The sequence below is a fragment of the Diospyros lotus genome, chromosome 14 (assembly GCF_014633365.1).
Source record: "Diospyros lotus cultivar Yz01 chromosome 14, ASM1463336v1, whole genome shotgun sequence".
Taxonomy (NCBI): domain Eukaryota; kingdom Viridiplantae; phylum Streptophyta; class Magnoliopsida; order Ericales; family Ebenaceae; genus Diospyros; species Diospyros lotus.
The window spans coordinates 14,957,698-14,978,175 of record NC_068351.1 but is presented as its reverse complement, the minus strand read 5'-3'; the positions used below and the strand labels follow the sequence as shown (position 1 = coordinate 14,978,175).

At 34.9% G+C, this 20,478-nt stretch overlaps 1 protein-coding gene across 2 annotated transcripts in view; it reads right to left on the bottom strand.

Moving 5' to 3' along the window:
• LOC127790095 (exportin-T) overlaps nucleotides 1-20,478 on the bottom strand; it is a 31,346-nt gene that overhangs the window by 4,928 nt on the left and 5,940 nt on the right. Inside the window, exons 9-13 of one of the 2 annotated variants that reach the window (XM_052319379.1) lie at nucleotides 17,725-17,898; nucleotides 16,955-17,020; nucleotides 16,773-16,871; nucleotides 4,983-5,129; nucleotides 4,843-4,904 (exon numbers count right to left, since the gene is read on the bottom strand). In XM_052319379.1, coding sequence (XP_052175339.1) covers nucleotides 4,899-4,904; nucleotides 4,983-5,129; nucleotides 16,773-16,871; nucleotides 16,955-17,020; nucleotides 17,725-17,898 — 492 coding nt within the window. In that variant the 3' untranslated portion in view covers nucleotides 4,843-4,898. The remainder of the gene's footprint in view (nucleotides 1-4,842; nucleotides 4,905-4,982; nucleotides 5,130-16,772; nucleotides 16,872-16,954; nucleotides 17,021-17,724; nucleotides 17,899-20,478) is intronic. The other variant, XM_052319378.1, reaches the window with a different exon arrangement.

Here is a 20,478-nt window from a genome sequence, read left to right as displayed (position 1 = left end):
ACACTTGGAATCTAGAATGTTTAAGTTAACAACAACAACAACAACATATCCAGCCTTTATCCCACTATGTGGGGTCGACTACATGAATTCTAGACTTCCATGTATTTCTATCTTTTGTCATATCCTCATTTAGATCCATATATTTCATATCAAATTTTAATGTCTCTCCCAAAGTCTTCTTGAGTCTACCTCTACCTCTTTTTGTGACTAATTGTTCCATTTCATCAACTCTCCTCACAAGAGCGTCTCTTAGTCTCCTTCTCACATGACCAAACCATCTTAGTCTAGTTTCTCTCATCTTCTCCTCGATTGGCACTGCTCCGACCTTATTACGAATAACTTCATTTCTAATTTTATCCTTTCTTGTATGTCCGCAAATCCATCTTAACATCCTCATCTCTGCTACACTCGTCTTTTGCTCATGCTGGTATTTGACTGCCCAACATTCTGAGCCATACAGCAAGACTGGTCTTATAGCTGTCCTATAAAATTTTCCTTTCAATTTTAATGGGATTTTACCATCACATAACACCCCCGATGCATTTCTCCATTTTAGCCAACCTGCCTTAATTCTATGTGTGACATCCTCGTGGATTTCTCCATCTTTTTGAATCACTGATCCCAAATATCGAAAATGGTCTTTTCTTTGTAAGATTTGGTCTTCTAATTTTATTATAACATCATCCACTCTTGCATTTTTACTAAATTTGCATTCCATATATTCTGTTTTCTTTCTACTTAATTTAAATCCCTTAGATTCTAAATTGTTTCTTCACAACTCAAGCTTAGTGTTCACTCCTTTTGTTTCATCCACCAACACTATGTCGTCTGCAAATAGCATACACCATGACACATCTGTCTGAATATCTTTAGTGAGTTCATCCATTACTAGGGCAAATAAGTATGGGCTTAGTGCAGAACCTTGATGCAGTCCTATTGTAGTTGTAAATGGTTCAGTATCCCCTCCGCATGTTCTGACCCTTGTCTCTACACCATGATACATGTCCTTAAGGGCTTATATATAGGCTATTTTGACTCCTTTTTTCTCTAAAACCCTCCATAATACTTCTCTAGGGACCCTATCATAGGCCTTTTCTAGATCTATAAACACCATATGTAGGTCCTTCTGATGATCTCGATACCTTTCCATTAGACGCCTCAGTAAATATATAGCTTCCATTGTTGACCTACCAGGCATGAAACCAAACTGATTTTCTGACACCTTTGTTTTCTGAGCCTCTGCTCTATTACTCTCTCCCAGAGTTTCATGGTATGACTCATTAACTTAATTCCTCTATAATTTTCACAGTTTTGAACATCTCATTCGTTCTTATATATAGGAACCAAAGTACTCTTCCTCCACTCATCTGGCATCTTTTTTGATTTAAGGATGGCGTTAAATAGTTGCGTTAGCCAGGAGATGCCCTCTTCTCCCATGCATTTCCATGCTTCTATTGGTATATTATCTGGTTCAACTGCCTTATGATTTTTCATCTTTTTTAATGCTTGCCTTATTTCATTTGAACTTATGCGTCGATAGAATGTGTAGCTCACATTCCCTTCGGAGTTACTAAGATGTCCCAACCTAACTCTTGTGTCACCACCATCATTGAATAATTTTGTGAAATACTCCTTCCATCTCTCCTTAATCGCTCCCTCATTTACTAAAACATTTTGATTGTCATCTTTTATGCATTTCACTTGATTTAAATCCCGTGTTTTTCTTTCTCTTGCTTTAGCTAATTTATATATATCCCTTTCTCCATCTTTTGTATCAAGTCGTTTATATAGATTCTCATATGCTTTTGACCTTGCTTCACTAACAGCTCTTTTTGCTGCCTTTTTTGCTTCTTTATAATTTTTTTGATTTTCTTCATTGTTGCATTGATATACCGCCTTATAGCAAGTTTTCTTATTTTTAATTTTCAATTGTACCTCTTCATTCCACCACTAAGACCTAGAATGTTTAAGTTAAGCAGATTAAAAAATGAATATAAAAACATAAATTTAGTAAAAATGTGGGTAAATGATATAATGGTAAACTGGAAGATAAAGTCATATTGAGAAAAGATCAACTTAGATATTTTGGATTTTAATGAGGATGTTATCCACAAAATTAAGAAAAGATGATTAAAATGGAAAAGTGCATCTGAGTTTTATGTCATAACAAGATTTTGACTTAATGCTAAAAGCAAATTTTACAAGACAACTGCAAGACCAATTTTATTGCATGGCACAGAATGTTGGGGCAGTAAAGCACCAACATGTGCAAAATATGAGCATAATAGAGATTACGGCGTTAAGATGGATGGGTGACCATAGAAAAAAAGAGAAGATAAATTTAGGAATGAGGTTATTTATAATATAGTTGGAATGGTTGTTACTGAAGAAAAGATGTTTGAGACACATTAAGATGGTTTGCTCATGTGAAAGAAGACAAATAGATATAGGTGTCAAAAGGGCCGGCCCGGCCCGGCCCGGTCCGGCCCGAGTCGGCCCACGGGCTTTTTAAACGGGCCGGGCCGGCCCTTTTACTAAAAGGGCCGGGCCGGGCCCGAGCCCTTTTGTCATTGATAGGGCCCGGCCCGGCCCACGGCCCCCCTACAAAGGGGCCGGGCCGGGCCAGCCCGTGGGCTAGAGGGCCGGGCCGGGCCCTTAGCCCACAGGGCCTAGCGGGCCGGGCCCGGCCCTTTTTTTTCTTTTTTTTTAAATAATTTTTTTAAAAATAATACATATAATATATACATATATAAATATCAAAAAAATACATATATAAAAATTAATTTGTTTCTTTTTAAAATATTTTCTATCTTAATTCTTAAGTTTTAAATATTATTTCATTATTTTATATTTCAAAATTTTATATGCCTTATAATTTTTCTTGTGAATTGATATAAAAAATAATGTACATATAAAAAGGAGAATGTTTATTTATAATTTAAATATATAAAAAATTTAACTTAAAAATTTTAAATAAATTAATTGATGGTTATTATTTATATATATTGCGAAATTAAATTTTTTAGTATCCAATATCAATAATTACTAAAGAATAACAAAATTAAAAAAAAAAAATGAGTAAGGGCTTTACTGGCCCATAAGGGCCTCATGGGCCGGGCCCATAAGGGCCCAACGGGCCACGGGCCGGGCCGGGCCGTGGGCCCAATTTTTTTGGCCCAGCCCGGCCCCCCAATGGGGGCCGGGCTCGGCCCGGCCCGTATGAACAGTAACGGGCCGGGCCAAAACCCGGCCCGTCACGGGCTGGGCCGGGCGGCCCGCGGGCCGCCCGGCCCTTTTGACACCTCTACAAATAGAGGCTCCTATAAGGAGTGAACAAAATGGAACAAGTATCTAGCAAAAGACATAGAGGAAGAACAAGAAAAACTTAGTCATAGACTCTTAAAGTATGATATGATTCATAACAACATACAAAATGTACATGATGCAGGTAGAGAGAGGGATTGTAACAATTCCTAAACATGCTAGTGCTTTAAAATAGGTTGAAAAATGTGTGAACAATTATAAAATGCAAACAAGCATCACATAATCTAAATGAGTGTCTGTCCATGAAATAGCCATTTCCATTTGTCCTATGATAAGCTATTGCTTGTCCTCAAGTAAACATGCCAAGCATGGATTTTTGGGGGCTTGCTCCTCAAATTGGAGCTTATTAGGTTCTGCTGGCCTCAGTTTTCTCCATCTTTATCATGTCAAGCAATGTGTGTTGTCAAAAAAGAAGAGGAAGACTTGGATGGTGGCTTTTTTATGCTCAACAGGGTGTAGTTAGAGAGAACAAAACCATTGTTCATTCGAAATTTTATGATCTACAAATATAAAGATTCAAACTGTCCTTGCTTCATGGCTTTCATTATTGTTTTGAGAGGAAATCTTGTAAATCTTTGTTTTCTCTCATTGATTATATAAGTAAAACTCATTCTCTTAACAACTTTTCATAACTTTGAATACTCTTAGCCACATCTGCATGGAAGGACAAGGCTCAGGTAGGATAAATTTATCATCCTGTTTCACATTTATGTCAAAAAAATAAACAGGTAAGCCATTCGATTAGGGATTTAAGATATATCATAGTCAGGTGTAATATTTTTTCTATCATGTTGTATGAATTTACCATGACTAAGTTGCACAAAAATAGATTCCACCAGATACGCACTGTCTTCCTCTTTTCAAGAATTATTTCCTAGTTTTTGGCCCACCCTTTTCCTTCTTTTCTTGCATGTTGAACATTAACTATTCTAGGGTTTTTACCTTCTTGTATTTGATCATGCCATAGAATAAACAACACAAAATTATTTCAGATATCATGTTGTCCTTGAAAATGCAGAAGGGATTAGTCTTACACATTGCATTTTTGTGTTATATATATTGTTGAATTGTTAACTACCATCTCATCTAAAAGCTTAAACTACTAAATACAGGGTTAATTTCATGTTTTATATTATCATTTTACCCTTAACACGTCCCCTCAAGTGTGGCTAGGTACATTGCATAATAGGTCCAAACACATGAAACTACTTAAATATTAGGTCAACATTGAGGTTTGAATCCAGGACCTTTGCCTGCTCTAGTACCATACCACCACCTCATCTAAAATCTTAAGATGTTAGATAGAGGGTAAACTTTATCTTTTACATATATAAATATATATATATATGTAGAATCTAAGAAGTGGGATTGAGGTTTGTGATTATGGTTGTTGTTGTTGTTGTTATAATATATAGAACTTGGGTTCTAGGAGAGAAAATGTGACCTAATATGACTCCTTTGCAGTTAAGGACCAAAAACTGGATGGTAAAATACTCAAAGTTGGAGTATGATTCTCACTCTATCCAATTTAATACCCTCTCCAGAGATCCAAACTGGGCCTCACCATGCAGAGGTTACACCTGTATTGACATCTTTACTCAGCCAATTTAGCTACAAGAAAGAAAGAGAGAGATTGTTATCAGAGCTAAAAATGATACCTGCAACTTTTGACAATATTGCTCTGCCAAATCTTGAGGGCAATGTGCATTTGGGAAAACTTTGGGAACAAAATGGATGAGAAAATCATTGCCAAACTTGTCATACATAACCTTCTGTGCTAATACTATTTCTCCAAACAAAGCAACCTGCAACCAGAAATAAATAAATAAAACATTAGCTGCACAGCAGGAAAAATGACCTCCAGTTCAGAGCACATATCATGATAGGAGGAAGTTAAATTTAGCTCATTGGGTGTGTTCAGATGACCAAACGTGAAGCTTCGGTCAACTGATGGCCCCACGAGCACATTGATCAGATTTTGTTCCAAAAAATGAAACTGAGACAAAGAGAGGATGCATAACCCAAATTGAGACATAGGCTACGTTATAATTTTCATGAGAATCCATAGGTATGTTCATTTTGAAAATAGTTAACCCACATGAAAACCGTTATAGTCTGAAGTGGTATCAGAAATTCAGAATATCAAAAAATAACAGTATAAGCTCATGATTTATCAAGGGTAAGTTGGAAATGACTATGGAGGATCAAGACATAATTATTTGGGTCCATAAAAGACCTCATGATCTTAGTGGTGTTAGAGATTAAAGTAGTAGAAGAAATAGAACAAAATTTGGTTAATTAGTTCAATTAGGGGTCTGAATTTCTTACTCCTTGAAACTGAGATGTGGTGGCCGATTGCATGGTTTAAGAAGTGGAATTGATTCTGCCATCTGTCACCATGAGGTTTAAAGGGCAGTATCGAGCAATTGAGGTGTTAAAATAAATCAATTTGAGAACATGAGTTGGCATTTATATGACCTTAGGACAAGTAGAGAATTGTCTTGAAAATTTATAAGGTTTGCAGATTGGAGTTCTCGGTCAGCAAAGAATGGAGTGAGGAGAGAAAAGCAGAGTCAGGAAGAAAAAATTGGAAGAAACTGATGGTGCTCGGCCAAGCACAGAAGCTTAAGCAGAAAGTGAGATGGGGAGAAGAAAAAGTTGGAAAGAATTTGAGAAACAGCTGTGTGTGTTCTAGCTGAGAATAGGGAGAAAAGAGGTAAGAACAGAGAGGTAGAAATAAGAGAGGAAAAGTGAGATAGAAGAGAGAACTAAAGAAAAAAATTAGAAGGTACTGCAATTTGAAGGTTGTTCTTGGCTAGTTGAGAATAAAACCAAGAGAAAAACATGGAAAGAGAGGAAGAAAAACAGAGAGCGTGGAGGAAAAAAAACAAAATTGAGAGAATGAAAGAGTAAGAAGAGGAGAGAATAAGAACTGAGAGCAGGAAGTAGAGGAGAAAAGAAAAGAAATAGAGGGGGAGTTCTAGGCTATTACCAAGTAAGAGAGAAAAGAATGAACCTGAAAGTTTGTCGCATCAGTCAAGTGAACAACCGAAAGGGAGAGAAATTAACAAGGAAAAGCTGTCCCTGCTTGAAGAACCTAGAGTGAACAAGAGGAAGAAGAGAAGAAGAAGAGAAGGAAAGCTAGGTTCTATCGAGGCTTCTTCTTCAAGCTACTATTAAAGATATAGGGTATCAGCATAATTTTACTAGCATCAATTGACATGAACTTCTAGATTGCATGATTTATTCTTCATATTAATTGTTAGAGACGTAGAAAATGGCAATGCATGTGCTAGTTTTCAATTTCATGAGAAAAGTATGTTGAAATTGCAATCGATAGATGATGTGTTGCATTTAAACGTGAAAATGCTATTAGTGTCATAATTTTATGCAAGATGTTAGAAAAGTGTGCAACTCACCCTAAAATTGTATTTTCTTACATATACATACGTATATATATGTAGATGCAAAAGATGATTCGTGAAGAAAGACCAAGACAGGTTTATGAACCTCGAAAATTATGTTGAAGACCAAGCTTAAATTTAGATATATGTTAGTTAACAAGGTGTTTGTCTTTTTTGCAAATAATGCCAATGGTTGTAAACTTGGCTATGTAGTAATGTTTTGGTGAAGTAAACATGTCAAGGTTATGTAATACATATGTTGAGTTATTGTATTGTGCCTGAGATGAGTAGTAGGAAAAAAAATCGGAAGAGAACAGAAAAAACAGAGCAAGAGCAAAGTCTTAACAGTTTGTTAAAAGAGTGTTTTAATTGTTCATTAAAGCTTTGGGTGTCTATAATTGAGTAACGGGATGCTCATTATTATTTTTATCAAGTTTAGGTTCGATCCTGTTGTGCAAGATCAGCCTTATTAAATTCATGAGACAAACATGGAAAAGGGTTAAGGGTGAGGCCCATTAGAGGTTTATGAAGGTTAAGCTTAACCTAATTATGAATTGAGAACTTCTAGCTAGGTACATGGGGAATTTTATTTTTAAATTGAATGGTTTTTGAGAAAAAAAATCCCCTAGTTTTATTTATTAGTAACGTTCCTAGAAGGTGAAGGTGCTTACAAAAACCCAACAGAAATTAGAAAAGAATCAGGTATTCTGAATAGGTAATAAGAATTAATCAAACATGAGTTAAGAATTAATCAAACATGAGTGAAGAACTCAGTAGATTTGGGTCCTTATTAATCTCAAGTGTATTTTGAATGTTTGACACAACCTTTAATGAATGAAATTTTTTGGGTATCCAAGCGATCCATGACCATATCAGTTCTTTTCATGGGCCTGAATTACTTTTTATCCTAAAAATTAAATTAGTTTTTAACAATTAATTTCACTTGGAAATGAAATGTTGTTTTTATGATTCATTAGTTTAAAGGAATAAATGAGGAAACTCAGTACATGAAGCTCCCACCCATGCCATGTGGAAAGCATTACTTCTCACAAACTAGGCCTTGCCATCAAAACGAAATTAACTCTGCTCTCACCCTTGCACCAATGCAATGTGGAGAGCATTTTATGATGTAGGATTACATAACACACCCTCCCACCCGAATTAACTCCAACCTCAAAGCAAGTCAGACCACCTATTGGCTCCCCATAGAGCACTCTGACACCATTTAGCAACCGGCCAGTTGCCATGCAACCTAAAAGCACATGTTAAACCTTAAGCTTGTAGATGGAGAGGTTGTTTAATGATTAAAATTGTGACAGATGTTGCAACAAAGCAACTCGTGATTCATTAGTTACGGCAAGGACATAAAATAATTGCCAAACGTCATGATATTTAATGAACATTGAGCAATCATCTATTGTTTATGATGTTCTTATACCAAAATTGCCACACTATTTTAGCTTGTTTGTGCTTTAATTTGACCTACTACAGACTTGGAGAGTCTCCAATTATTTTAGATACATAATGGGATAGTTTTTGGCATGTTTAATAGCCATGCATTATATTTGGGGATGAAGCCAAATAAACAAGTGAAAAATTGCAACCAAAAAAAAAGTCACCCAACAGAAATTGAAGATTAAGAGAGCTAACTTTTAAGCTGCTGAATGGTGAAAGAGATGTTCAAATCGGTCCATTCAAATGGGTGGAAAATACAAGAATTTTTTTTTTTTTAAAAAAAAGAAGGCTGGCAAAATGTTCAACTAGAAACACATTTTCAACAATCCAACAGAAGATCAAACTATTCCCAAACCAGACTTTGTCAATATTTTCCTATTCTACACAAAGGAGTTTGTACATACAGTTTAGATCCTTTTGGTATTTTAACTAAATCCCTCTTTGGGCTTGCTTATTTCTCAAGCCATAAGTAATTATTTTCCTTTGCTTAAGCCAATGTAAGGATACCACTCTTCATACTTTGCAAGTACAGGTTTAAAAAAAAAATACATTTTACATCGTGCAAATCTTGTGTTGATGATTTCTATTATTTTTAGGAATGGTAACGGATTCGATACGGGCACGGTGCACCTTATCTCATACTGATAAAATATATTCTCTATTCTCCTTATTTATCTTGTATTTTATCTATCTTGTAGTTTATCTTTATCTTATTTCTTTCTTGATTAGATTTATTTGTTTTTTCTTTGTTGTAATCTAGTCCTATAAAATAGGAATGTAATCACTAAAAACTGGGAAAATTCTTTGGAGAATTCTTAGGAAACTCTTGTATAAATATTTTTCATTCGTATAAATAAAACATATGGGAATACCGCTTCCCTTCCTCCTTTTCTACATGGTATCAGAGCCTCGTTAATAGGCTGATATAGTAAACCTTAGTGCCTTCATTGCACTGTTCAAGTTGGAACTCCTCTGTCCAGCCATCACCTTGCACCACCACCACCACCATTAGGTTTGCCATCTCCAAATCGGCTAACCCCAGAAAAATCACCGGCAACCGGAACACCACGCGCCGCCGTTCAAGCTCGCTCCGACTCCACACCCCAGCGCGTGAAGGAGCGTCCGCGGCCCTTTCGCCTCCGGCTTCTCCAAATCTGATATCCAACGTCTCTCTAGCCCATCCCTGGTGTCAAAATCTTCTGTTGCTGAGTGCTTCCGTTGCTGTCAGTTTGCTTCTTCCGTTGCTGGTGTCAAACTGCCTGTTGCTGTCTTATTTTTCTTTATACTGATACTGTTGCTAAGTCTTCACCATGACGAACACTTTTGAGACAAAGAACGGTGCTTCATCTAACATGTCAATGGGGAGTTTGTCTAACAGTGACCTTCCAGGGTTACATCAGTCTTATACGCTTGATGGAAGGAACTACTTACAATGGGCGCAGCTTGTGCGGACTTTCTTGAAAGGAAGAGGAAAGATGGCCCATCTGACCGAGCCTAGTCCAGATGCTAAAGACCCTAATTTTGCTGCATGGGAAGTAGAGGATTCATTGATAATGTCTTGGTTGTGGGGCTCAATGCACCCTGAGGTAAGTAAAAATTACATGTTCTTGTCTACGACTAAGGAGATTTGGGATACTACAAAGCGTACTTATTCTAAAGTGCAAGATGCCTCGATTATTTTTGATATCAAGATGAAAATAAGTGGTACTAAACAGGGTTCTCTAACTGTCATCGAGTACTATAATAAAATGAATGGATATTGGCTTGAGTTGGATCATTATCAAGATGAAATGTAGTGAAGATGCAGCCACCATAATTGCAATATTTGAAAGAGATAGGGTAGTTGAATTTTTAGTAGGCCTTAATGCTGATTTTGATCAAGTAAGGGTGCAGGTCCTAGGGAAAGACAAAATTCCTTCTTTAAATGAAGTCTTTGCTATTGTTCGTAGTGAGGAGTATAGGAGAATTGTTATGCTAAATGAGACTTCGCTTGAGGGATCTGCAATGGCAACTAACAAGAAAGATGCTTCTCGGTTTAGGTCACAACAAGGTGGGAATGTTTTTAATCCTAAAGCTCAAAATAAAGATGGTTTATGGTGTTCTTTTTGTAAGAAACCCAGGCATACCAGGGAGACATGTTTTAAACTCCATGGAAAAGAAACGGTACTGAATAAGGTAGGAGGAATGAAGAATCTTTAGAATTTTCAACCCCGACAGCAAGTTCAAGCCTATCAAGCAGCCAAAGAGAAAGAGACTACATTGGAGAAGACAGATTCAGTTACAACTGATTCATCTATCATGACCGAACAGCTTAATGCTAAAGAAATCAACAAGCTTAAAAGCTTCCTAAAGACTATTCAAGGTGGTTCTTGTTCCATGGCCCAAACAGGTATTTGCTTGAATTCTGAATCTAGTATTGCCTCACATACTATTAGGAATAATCTATGGATTCTGGATTCGAGGGCTACTGATCATATGGCCTTTGATATAAATGTCTTCGATTCCTATACCCCACTAAGTAGCTCCAAAAAGATAACGGTGGCCAATGGTAATACAATTCCTATAGTTGGACATGGTAATGTAAATCTTAATTTCTCATTGCCTATGCAACATGTTCTTCATGTCCCAAATCTTTCTAGCAACTTGATTTCTGTTCATAAGCTAACTAAGGATCTAAATTGTTGCGTTGTCTTTTTCCCAAACAAATGTGAATTTCAGGCTCTGGACATGGGGAAGAAGATTGGAGTTGGTGAGGAATGGAATGGGTTGTATTTTCTGAAGACATGCAGTGCTGATCTTAAGGGGGAGATACTTTCAGCCTACTCTTCTCAGCCAGCTTCAGCTTCTTTGACTCCTATTCAACCAACTGTTTCAATTCATGATTTTTGGCTTCAACATTGTCATTTAGGGCACCCTGCCATTAGTACTATGCAGTCTATGTTTCCAACCATGCTTAGAAATTTGGACATTTCTAATTTTCATTGTGATGTGTGTGAACTTTCTAAACATCATAGAGTTTCATATCCTGTGAGTAACAATTTATCTTCTCTTCCATTTACTTTGATTCATTCAGATGTGTGGGGACCATCTAAAATTCCTAATTGTTCTAGGGCTAGGTGGTTTATTACCTTTATTGAGGATTGTACAAGAACAACTTGGGTTTATCTCTTAAAGAATAAGGCTGCTATTAGTTCTATCTTGCCTATTTTCTATAAGATGATATCTACTCAATTTAGGTCTAAAATTAAAAAATTCTGAACTGATAATGCAAGAGACTACTTCAATCATCACTTGCATAACTTCTTCATGTGTCTTCATGTGTTGATACTCCTCAATAGAATGGTGTAGCAGAAAGAAAAATGAGACATTTGCTCAATGTTACTAGAGCTCTCTTACTACATCATTCTGTCCCTAAGTTTTTCTGGGGGAAGTCAGTTTTGACTGTTGCCTACCTAATTAACCAAGTTCCTTCTACTTTTCTAAAACATCAAAGCCCAATTCAGTGCTTGTCCACCTATTTTCCAGCAGTGTTTTCTCATACTCCTCTTCCTTTGAGAGTTTTTGGTTGTGTTGCTTTTGTCCATGTATCCAAACATCATAGGGATAAACTGGACCCTCGAGCCCTCAAATGTGTGTTTCTTGGTTATTCGCCCACTCAAAAAGGGTATAAGTGTTATCACCCTGCTACTAGAAAATTTTATGTGACCAAAGATGTTACATTTGTTGAAAATCAGTCATTCTTTGGTCCTCCTAGTGCTGATATTCAAGATACACATATATCTTGGGCTGATATAAATAATGATCTTCCCATTTTGGAAATCTCTCATGATTTGCAGATTCATGCTCCATCTAACTCTTCCTTAAATGGACAGAACCAGCCGGAACCTCTAGAAGAACAGCTGCCATCCACTCTAATTCGATTCAAAGGATCTCCCTATGTATTTAAGAGAAGAACACAACAACAGCGGCCCATTCCAGAACCTCTTCCAGCACCAGTTTCCTCTCCTAATCTAGGTAATGAAACCTCACGTTGTTGTCCCTCTGATTCTCAGCCCAATTCTGCCACATCTAATTCACTACCTGCATCAATTACTAATGACCTTGATCTACCAATTGCCCTTCGCAAGGGGAGCAAAAGTTGCACCCAACACCCTTTGGCCAATTATATGTCCTATCACCGCTTATCCCCAAATCATAAGGCTTTTCTGACTTCCTTAGACACAATTCCTATTCCTAAGACAGTTAATGAGGCTTTCCAAGATCAGAATTGGGTTCAAGCAATGCAAGAGGAGATGAGGGCCTTAGAAAAAAATCAGACATGGGACATTGTCCCTAAGCCAAAGGGAGTCAAGCCCGTAGGTTGCCGATGGGTTTTTAACCTCAAATATAATGCAGATGGGTCCCTAGAAAGGTATAAGGCAAGGTTAGTTGCTAAGGGATACACACAAACTTATGGTATTGATTACCTAGAAACTTTTGCTCTGGTAGCCAAAATGTCAACTATGCGTATCCTATTAGCCCTGGCAACGCACTATGGCTGGAAGTTGCACCAATTTGATGTAAAAAATGCCTTTTTGCATGGAGATTTAGAGGAAGAGGTGTTCATGAAACCTCCTCCTGGCTTTGATAAAGGGTTGCCCGGACAAGTATGCAAATTAAGAAAAGCTCTTTATGGCCTTAAACAATCTCCTCGGGCCTGGTTTGATCGTTTTTCTAAAGCCATGAGACATATGGATTATTCTCAAAGTAGGGGTGATCACACTCTTTTCTTTAAGCATTCTTGTGGGGAAGGGTAACAGCTCTTTTGGTTTATGTGAATGATATTATTGTCACTGGAAACGACTGTGAGGAGCAAGTACAACTTAAGGATAATTTGTCCAAGACTTTTGAAATTAAAGATCTTGGCATTTTGAAGTATTTTTTGGGTATAGAGGTAGCTTATTCTAAAGCAGGTATCTTCTTATCCCAAAGAAAATATATTCTTGATCTATTGCATGAGACAGGTTTGCTAGGTGGCAAAGGTGCACGTACTCTAGTGGAATTTAATGTTAAACGATGTGATCAAGGTAAACCGGTGGATAAAGGGAGGTATCAACAATTGGTCGGCAGACAAATCTACTTATCTCACACCAGACTAGATATTGCCTTTCGCAGTAAGTTTGGTTAGTCAGTTCATGCATTGTCCTACAGAAGATCATATGCAAGCTGTACAACGAAATCTGTGCTATTTAAAGACAACTCCAGGTAAAGGAATCTTGTTTAAAGCTGGGACAAATTTGGATATCACAGAATACATTGATGCCGACTATGGAGGGTCTTTGGTTGACAGACGTTCTACCACAGGTTATTGTGTCTTCTTAGGTGGAAATTTGGTTTCTTGGAGGAGTAAAAAGCAAGGGGTAGTCGCGCGATCAAGTGCGGAAGCAGAATTTCGGGCACTAGCAATGGGCCTATGTGAGTTGCTGTGATTGCGAATTATTTTGGAAGATTTGAGGATTTTCAGCCATGGGCTAATTAAATTGTGTTGTGATAATAAGTCAGCTATAAGTATAGCCCATAATCCTGTGCAGCATGATCGCACCAAACATGTGAAGATAGATAAACATTTTATTAAGGAAAAATTGGAAGCCGGATTGATTTGCATTCCGTATGTGTCTTCGGAAGAACAGCTGGCTGATTGTTTGACCAAAGGGCTGCCTCCTAAACGGTTTGAAGACTTGGTGTGCAAGCTAGGGATGATTGATATCCATTCCCCAGCTTGAGGGGGAGTGATAAAATATATTCTCTATTCTCCTTATTTATCTTGTATTTTATCTATCTTGTACTTTATCTTTATCTTATTTCTTTCTTGATTAGATTTATTTGTTTTTTCTTTGTTGTAATCTAGTCCTATAAAATAGAAATGTAATCACTAAAAACTAGGAGAATTCTTAGGAAACTCTTGTATAAATATTTTTCATTCGTATCAATAAAACATACGGGAATACCGCTTCCCTTCCTCCTTTTCTACACATACCCTTACTCATATCCCATTCTTAACACCTGTACACATCAGGTAATATACTTTTAGTTCCCCATCCCCATCTTGATCAAGTAATGGATATCCATAGGATACTCGTACCAGTTCAATTTAAATTTAATTTTTTTTTAATAATTTCTTATCTTAAATTCTCATTGAAATTTGCGATTGTTACAACGTTTAATAGAATTGTTGTTGAATGTTAATTTTTTTATTTTGACTAAATTAAATCCCAACTGCAAGTTGCCTGGGAAAAGTAGGAGTGGACCTAACTAGTAGCCCACAACTAGCTTTGGTTTAGGTAGGCCGCTTGGGCTAACCTTGTATGCATAATGCATGACACTACGCCAATCAAAATAAAACATATAGATATATATACACATATATATTGATTAATGCATGTGGATCAAGTATAGATTGGGCCCTGTATCCATACCCATGCAAGTATTTTTTTTCTTCTCCATATCAACTCTATTGGACAAAATTTTAGGTCTGTAGTCCGTGCCCACCTGAAACAGTCCGGATTTGTAAAATACCCATAGAGTAACTAAAAGTTGCCATCCCTACCTATTTTATGGATGCTTCCTTCGTAGAATTATTTGATTCAAATTTAATAAAACAGTTTTAGTAGTTTAAGTGCTTATGTTCCTTGTTTGATTGGAAACTTGGTCTTAAGATCTTCAAATACATCAATTAAGGCCTAAGGGATTTATCTTTGTAACTCTATCATAGCTTTCAAAGATAAATCTTCCAATTGAATTGCACCAACCACAAAATTGAATTATGTTATGGGACTAACCAATATTACTTTATTGCAGTAAAATCAGTCGATACCCAAGGACCTAAGTGATTTTACTATTTTTTACTTTGAGCAACATTGAATTGCTTTTTAGACATTCAAACCAGAGTTTAGTTTTTTTGCTTCATCAAATATTATCAAGAAAATCCAACTCTTTCCAAATCAATTTTCAATCTTTTATTCCATTCTAGAGAATGATACTTGGACTCCTAGAATGTTACAGAAATTGGAGCCTATGTCTAGGTGCACATTGTGAAGCTGTAAGAGATTTGCGAATAAAATAGAGGTGGTCTGCATAGAAAGGCTTTTAAGTGTTTGGATCAGGAGGATATTGTGTTGCTCTAAAAAATGTTTCAATTGCTTTCAAACATTCAAGAATAATATTAGTTTTTTGCTAACTACAATCTTTTTAATAAAGCCCAACTCTTTCCACATCAAATATCATCATTTATTCCATCCTTGAGGATGATACTGGCACTCCCAATATATTTCTACTGATGCAGACTACCTATGATTGTGTATATATTGAAGTCACAGCAGTATTACTATTATAAGCTGGAGTAACACTTCTCCACAAGTCACTATTTTAGGTAGGAAGCATATTATAAGCCCTTCTGTGTCTCAAGTTGAAGAAAACTTGTGCTTTTTAAAGAGAGAAAAAGGAAACAGTAAGCAGAATTTTGGATCATGCAGAAAGTTATTTGGTCACAAAAGTACAAGTAGTTATTAATATTTTTTGTTCTTTTTTGAAGGAGAGTACGGTACATGTAATTACGACTTTCAATATTAATTCTTTTAAAAGAAGGTTTTATAGGGACTAAAAATGAAGAAAAAAAAAAAACCTTAATGCTAGAGAAGGGATATATATATATTATAAAATATATGTGAAGAAAAACAAGGGGGTATTCCAAAAGAGGAACAGAATAATTCTGTGATACTCCAGCAACAAGGTACAACTACTCCAGTGTTTAAAAAGGGTGCACTTTAAGCACAAAGCCAGCATGCTTAGGGCTGAGCACGCTTAAGTTGCGCTTTTACCTAAGCTTTGAAGCACAAAAAAGCATGCTTCAGAAATATGCTTGGTTTTTTTTTTTTTTCATTCAAACAATATGAATGGTTGGATTTGTCTAAATGTTTGCAATGATGTAGCTGCTTGAATGGAAACCTTACCTAAAAAAAAGCTGTGTAAGATATGATAAAATCATATATATATATATATATAAACAAAAAAAAAATAACTCGACTGTATTTACTGGGTAAAAAATATTAATGGAAACATACAATTAGGTATATATTAGGATTTGCTAATACATTCTTGACTGTTGCAAATTAGGGATTGATAATTGATTCCTGATTGCTATAAATTACCGTTTGTTGATTAATTTTAAATTAAGAATTGATTGTTTAGGGACTGTAGTAAGTTAAGAATTGATTGCAGATAGGTCCAAATTAGGGGGGGGGGGGGGGGGGGGTTTCCTTATGCTTTCTTTTTTTTTATGATTGTATGAACTTATAAACAAGTATAAAATATAAATGAAAAATGGTATCTTGTCATTAGTTAAATTTGCAGCCCTCATTCTTATTTTGTTTTTTAAAAGATTACTTTTTTAATATTTTATATTTTTATGCTTATAAAAGTCTATACTCTTCACTTCGCTTAAACGTGAACTTCACTTTGCACAGCTCCATAGGCCTTCTGCGCTTAGTGCTTTTTGAAAACACTGAACATCTCTAACAAAAAAACTGGCAATTCTGTATATGAAAAACTTACAGTACTGGCATCTTGAAACTCAAAGGACTTGTCAACCACACTATACAGGCAACAATTTGTTGCAAAGATCTCAACTATAAAGCTCCTGAAACCAGGTACCTGGAACATTTTTAATTACTTAGAGAGGGAAATTAGTGACTTGGAAAGAGGAGTATCAGTGAGCAACTGTAACAAAAAAATACCTTGTCTTCACCGTAGAGATTGCTACACCAATCTTTGATCAGTCTAATAAATGTCTGTACACAAAGCTAACAAACAAAATAAAATGAAGAGTTAGATACAGAAATTGATGGTTAGGGAAAAATAAAGATACGGCAGATGATGGTATAAATAATTTATTGGATAACACATTAACACTATGAAAATGCAAGTGAAAAGAAATTAAATACTATAGTATATTTCATTTTTTTTCCCCCTTTTCTAAACAAAAATGCCACAAATATGTTGACGCTACTAATTTAAGAAGCATAGCAATGTTTTGAAGATGTTCCAACATTGTTAAGACACATTTTGGCTACCTTGTGTAAGGGTTAAAACATATACAAAAGGATGTTTTGCTAATACATGTAACATAATAGTTGTAAAGTCCAAACATTCCAGTTTACTTGGTAAGCTTTGACAAAATATGTATTGCAACTGGTCCACCAAAATTGAGGAGCTTAATTGTTAACTCAAAAGATACAATATGCAAATCAGAATAACATACATGACAAATAAGCAAAATAAGCTTGTTGAGTTTCATCTTCTACATGCTGAAGTAATAAATAAAAAAATTTAGAGCGTTATCTAGAGTTGTTTGCTCTCTAAGGAATGTATTCATGAAATATATATATATAAATGTGCATATAAATTTCACCCCCACAATGTTCATATGCAAATTGCAGTTATCATCTTTATGCATCTATGTATCAACTTGAGTCTATAATGTATAGCTATTAAGTGTTATACACACCTTTCTTACAGAGAATTCCTTGTGATGGCAAGCTGCATACAGTAGCAATTGCATCATGGGGTTCAAGTAGTCTGTACTTTGGGGTGAAAGGAAAACAGAAGACAGATCATGTGTACTTATCACATGAAGAAATGTGCACATCGTTCGGTGAAGTTCTTGCAGTTCACGAATTTCCTACAATAAGGAAACAATGATGAGAGGTTTATAAGATAACAATATCGCCAGCACTTCAAAAAAAATGAAATCTATTTCCTATTGCAGAGAATTTCCTATAATAAGAAGGAAACAATGATGAGAGGTTTATAAGATAACAATATCACCAGCACTTTAAAAAAAAAAATGAAATCTTTTTCCACTGCAGAGATTTCCTACCTGGAATTCATGTTCACTAGTTCGATGTAAAATTATTTCCTACCCAAAAAAAAGGTCTATCGCACTCATTTTTTCCACATGCAATGTATACCTCAAGTGGAAAAAACTGTGAAGACGTCAGACTAAATTTTCTCAACCTATGTCCAATACTGAAATTGTCACTATGAAGGTAAAGAGCTTCTTCCATTTCCTTTTTGTATTTATTTTCCTTTTCCAGAAACAACCATACTATCAATCTCCTACCAAACAGTGTACAGTTTTCAGAGTATTATTTTGGATTTGTCATTATATTTACTATATTTTTAAAATATATATATACTTTTACATATAAAATTTAAGAAATTTAGGGCATATTACCAAAAAAAATTTCTGAACTTTACCCGTGTATGAATCGCATAATGAACTTTAACTTTTATCAAATATATACTTTAACTTTCATAATTGTAACAATTATAATGCCATTAAATTTAAATTAACAGAGCAACATTCCATCCAAAAATTAATTTTTTTTACAAAAATTCATCAAAAAATCAGGGAAACGAGAAAATTAAAAAAAAAAGGTAAATTGCACTCAGATGCCCTCCATTACTAACTCAGTCACTTAAACCCTACTTAAGTTAAACTAAATTAATTAAATGGTAATTAAGTAAAATTAAAACTAAATTTAACCAAACAAAATAAAAAAATTAAACCAAAAAATTAAACACAGAAAACACTGAAGAACAGACTTGTTCTCAGCTAGGCAACCCAAAGGTTTCTTCAGCATTTTCTTCTTTAATTTTTTGTTTTTTTTATTTTACTTGGCTAAATTTAGTTTTAATTTTAATTAATTATCAAATTAATTTAACTTAATTAGGGTTTGAGTGACAGAGTTAGTAATGGAGGGGTCTAAGTCAATTTACCATTATTTTTTTGATTTTTCTCATTTTTCTGGTTTTTTGATGAATTTTTGAAAAAAATAAAAAATAGAATTTTTGGATGGAAAGTTGCTCCGTTAGTTTAAATTTAACAATGTTATGTAATTGTTACAATCATGAAAGTTCAAGTATATATTTGATAAAAGTTAAGTTCATTATATAATTGATAAAGGAGCAAAGTTCAGGAATTTTTCCTTACCCCAAAATTTAACCTATATAATATAACAAAACCTGGATATGGGCACAGATAGAGAAGATTGGAGAGCCAGAAATCATGTGGCTAACCCCAAATTGTGGGATTAAGGCTTGTAAGGATGATGATGATAAACTAATTTTACTATGTCTAATATTAAGCTTTTTTATAAGAATATAACAATATTATTGAATATAATATACATAATCAAAATACATATACAAGTTTTTTGCTTGTTTCTCATAGTTATTTAATAATTAAACTTGATCAACTTTAACTCATGAATTTTTTATTTTTTTTGTAAAATTTTGATTCCCTTTTAACAATGCTAAAGAAATTTTATATTTCCAACAATTACAAATTAAATTTAAAAGATTAATTTTATGCCAAAAAATAAAACATGTATAATATAAACAAAGATAATAATATGGAACACTTTTTATTGCTTAAAAGGAGCTGAATTTTTAATTAATGTGTTTTAAAACTAAATTTAAATAAAAATTTAAAATTAAAAAACCACATACATCTAATAGAAGCCAGTAACACCGGAAAATTCCTGGCATTTGTTGGTATGGATAATACAAACCTATCCACACCTGTATACAAGCTAGTACGAAATATTTTTAGTTTTTACCATTTTTCATTTGTTATGCATGGGCTTACCAGCAAAATAAGGTATACACAGTTATGGATACAACTAGAAATGAGTATGAGATGAGAAACAAAAACAAAAAGTTCACTTATTAAAGACACAAAAAAGGAAAAACAGAAAAAATCAAAGCACAAAAATGAATGACGAACATGCCATGCTGCCAAAATATAAAGCACCTACCATTTTTGCTAGCTGTAAAGAAACACGTATAACATTAATTGCACCTACCTGTACCCAGAATGACAAGGTAGCAAAAGCAATCTCCCATGTATGACTCTTAGTAATACATTCACTAAGAAAGAACACAAAAATTAAGTGCTTTTATTCATCGGTGAAGTAAAACATAATCCCAGTGTGTGAAAACTCAAACAAATCATCTAATGACCAGTTGTAACAGCATATTTATATGATGATAAAAAAATAAATAAAAGACAAAACAAACACTATTTTTTTATTATTGCTGATTTGGGATATCTTACTAAATAATCATAAGAAAAAGTTATATTTAGAATCTCAAGACTTTAGGGAAAGAAAAAACAGCAGATAGAGATGCCTGCACGGCTTTCATGCCCCAAGGCATGTATAACATGAGCATGCCACAAACACGCATGCCAAACAAA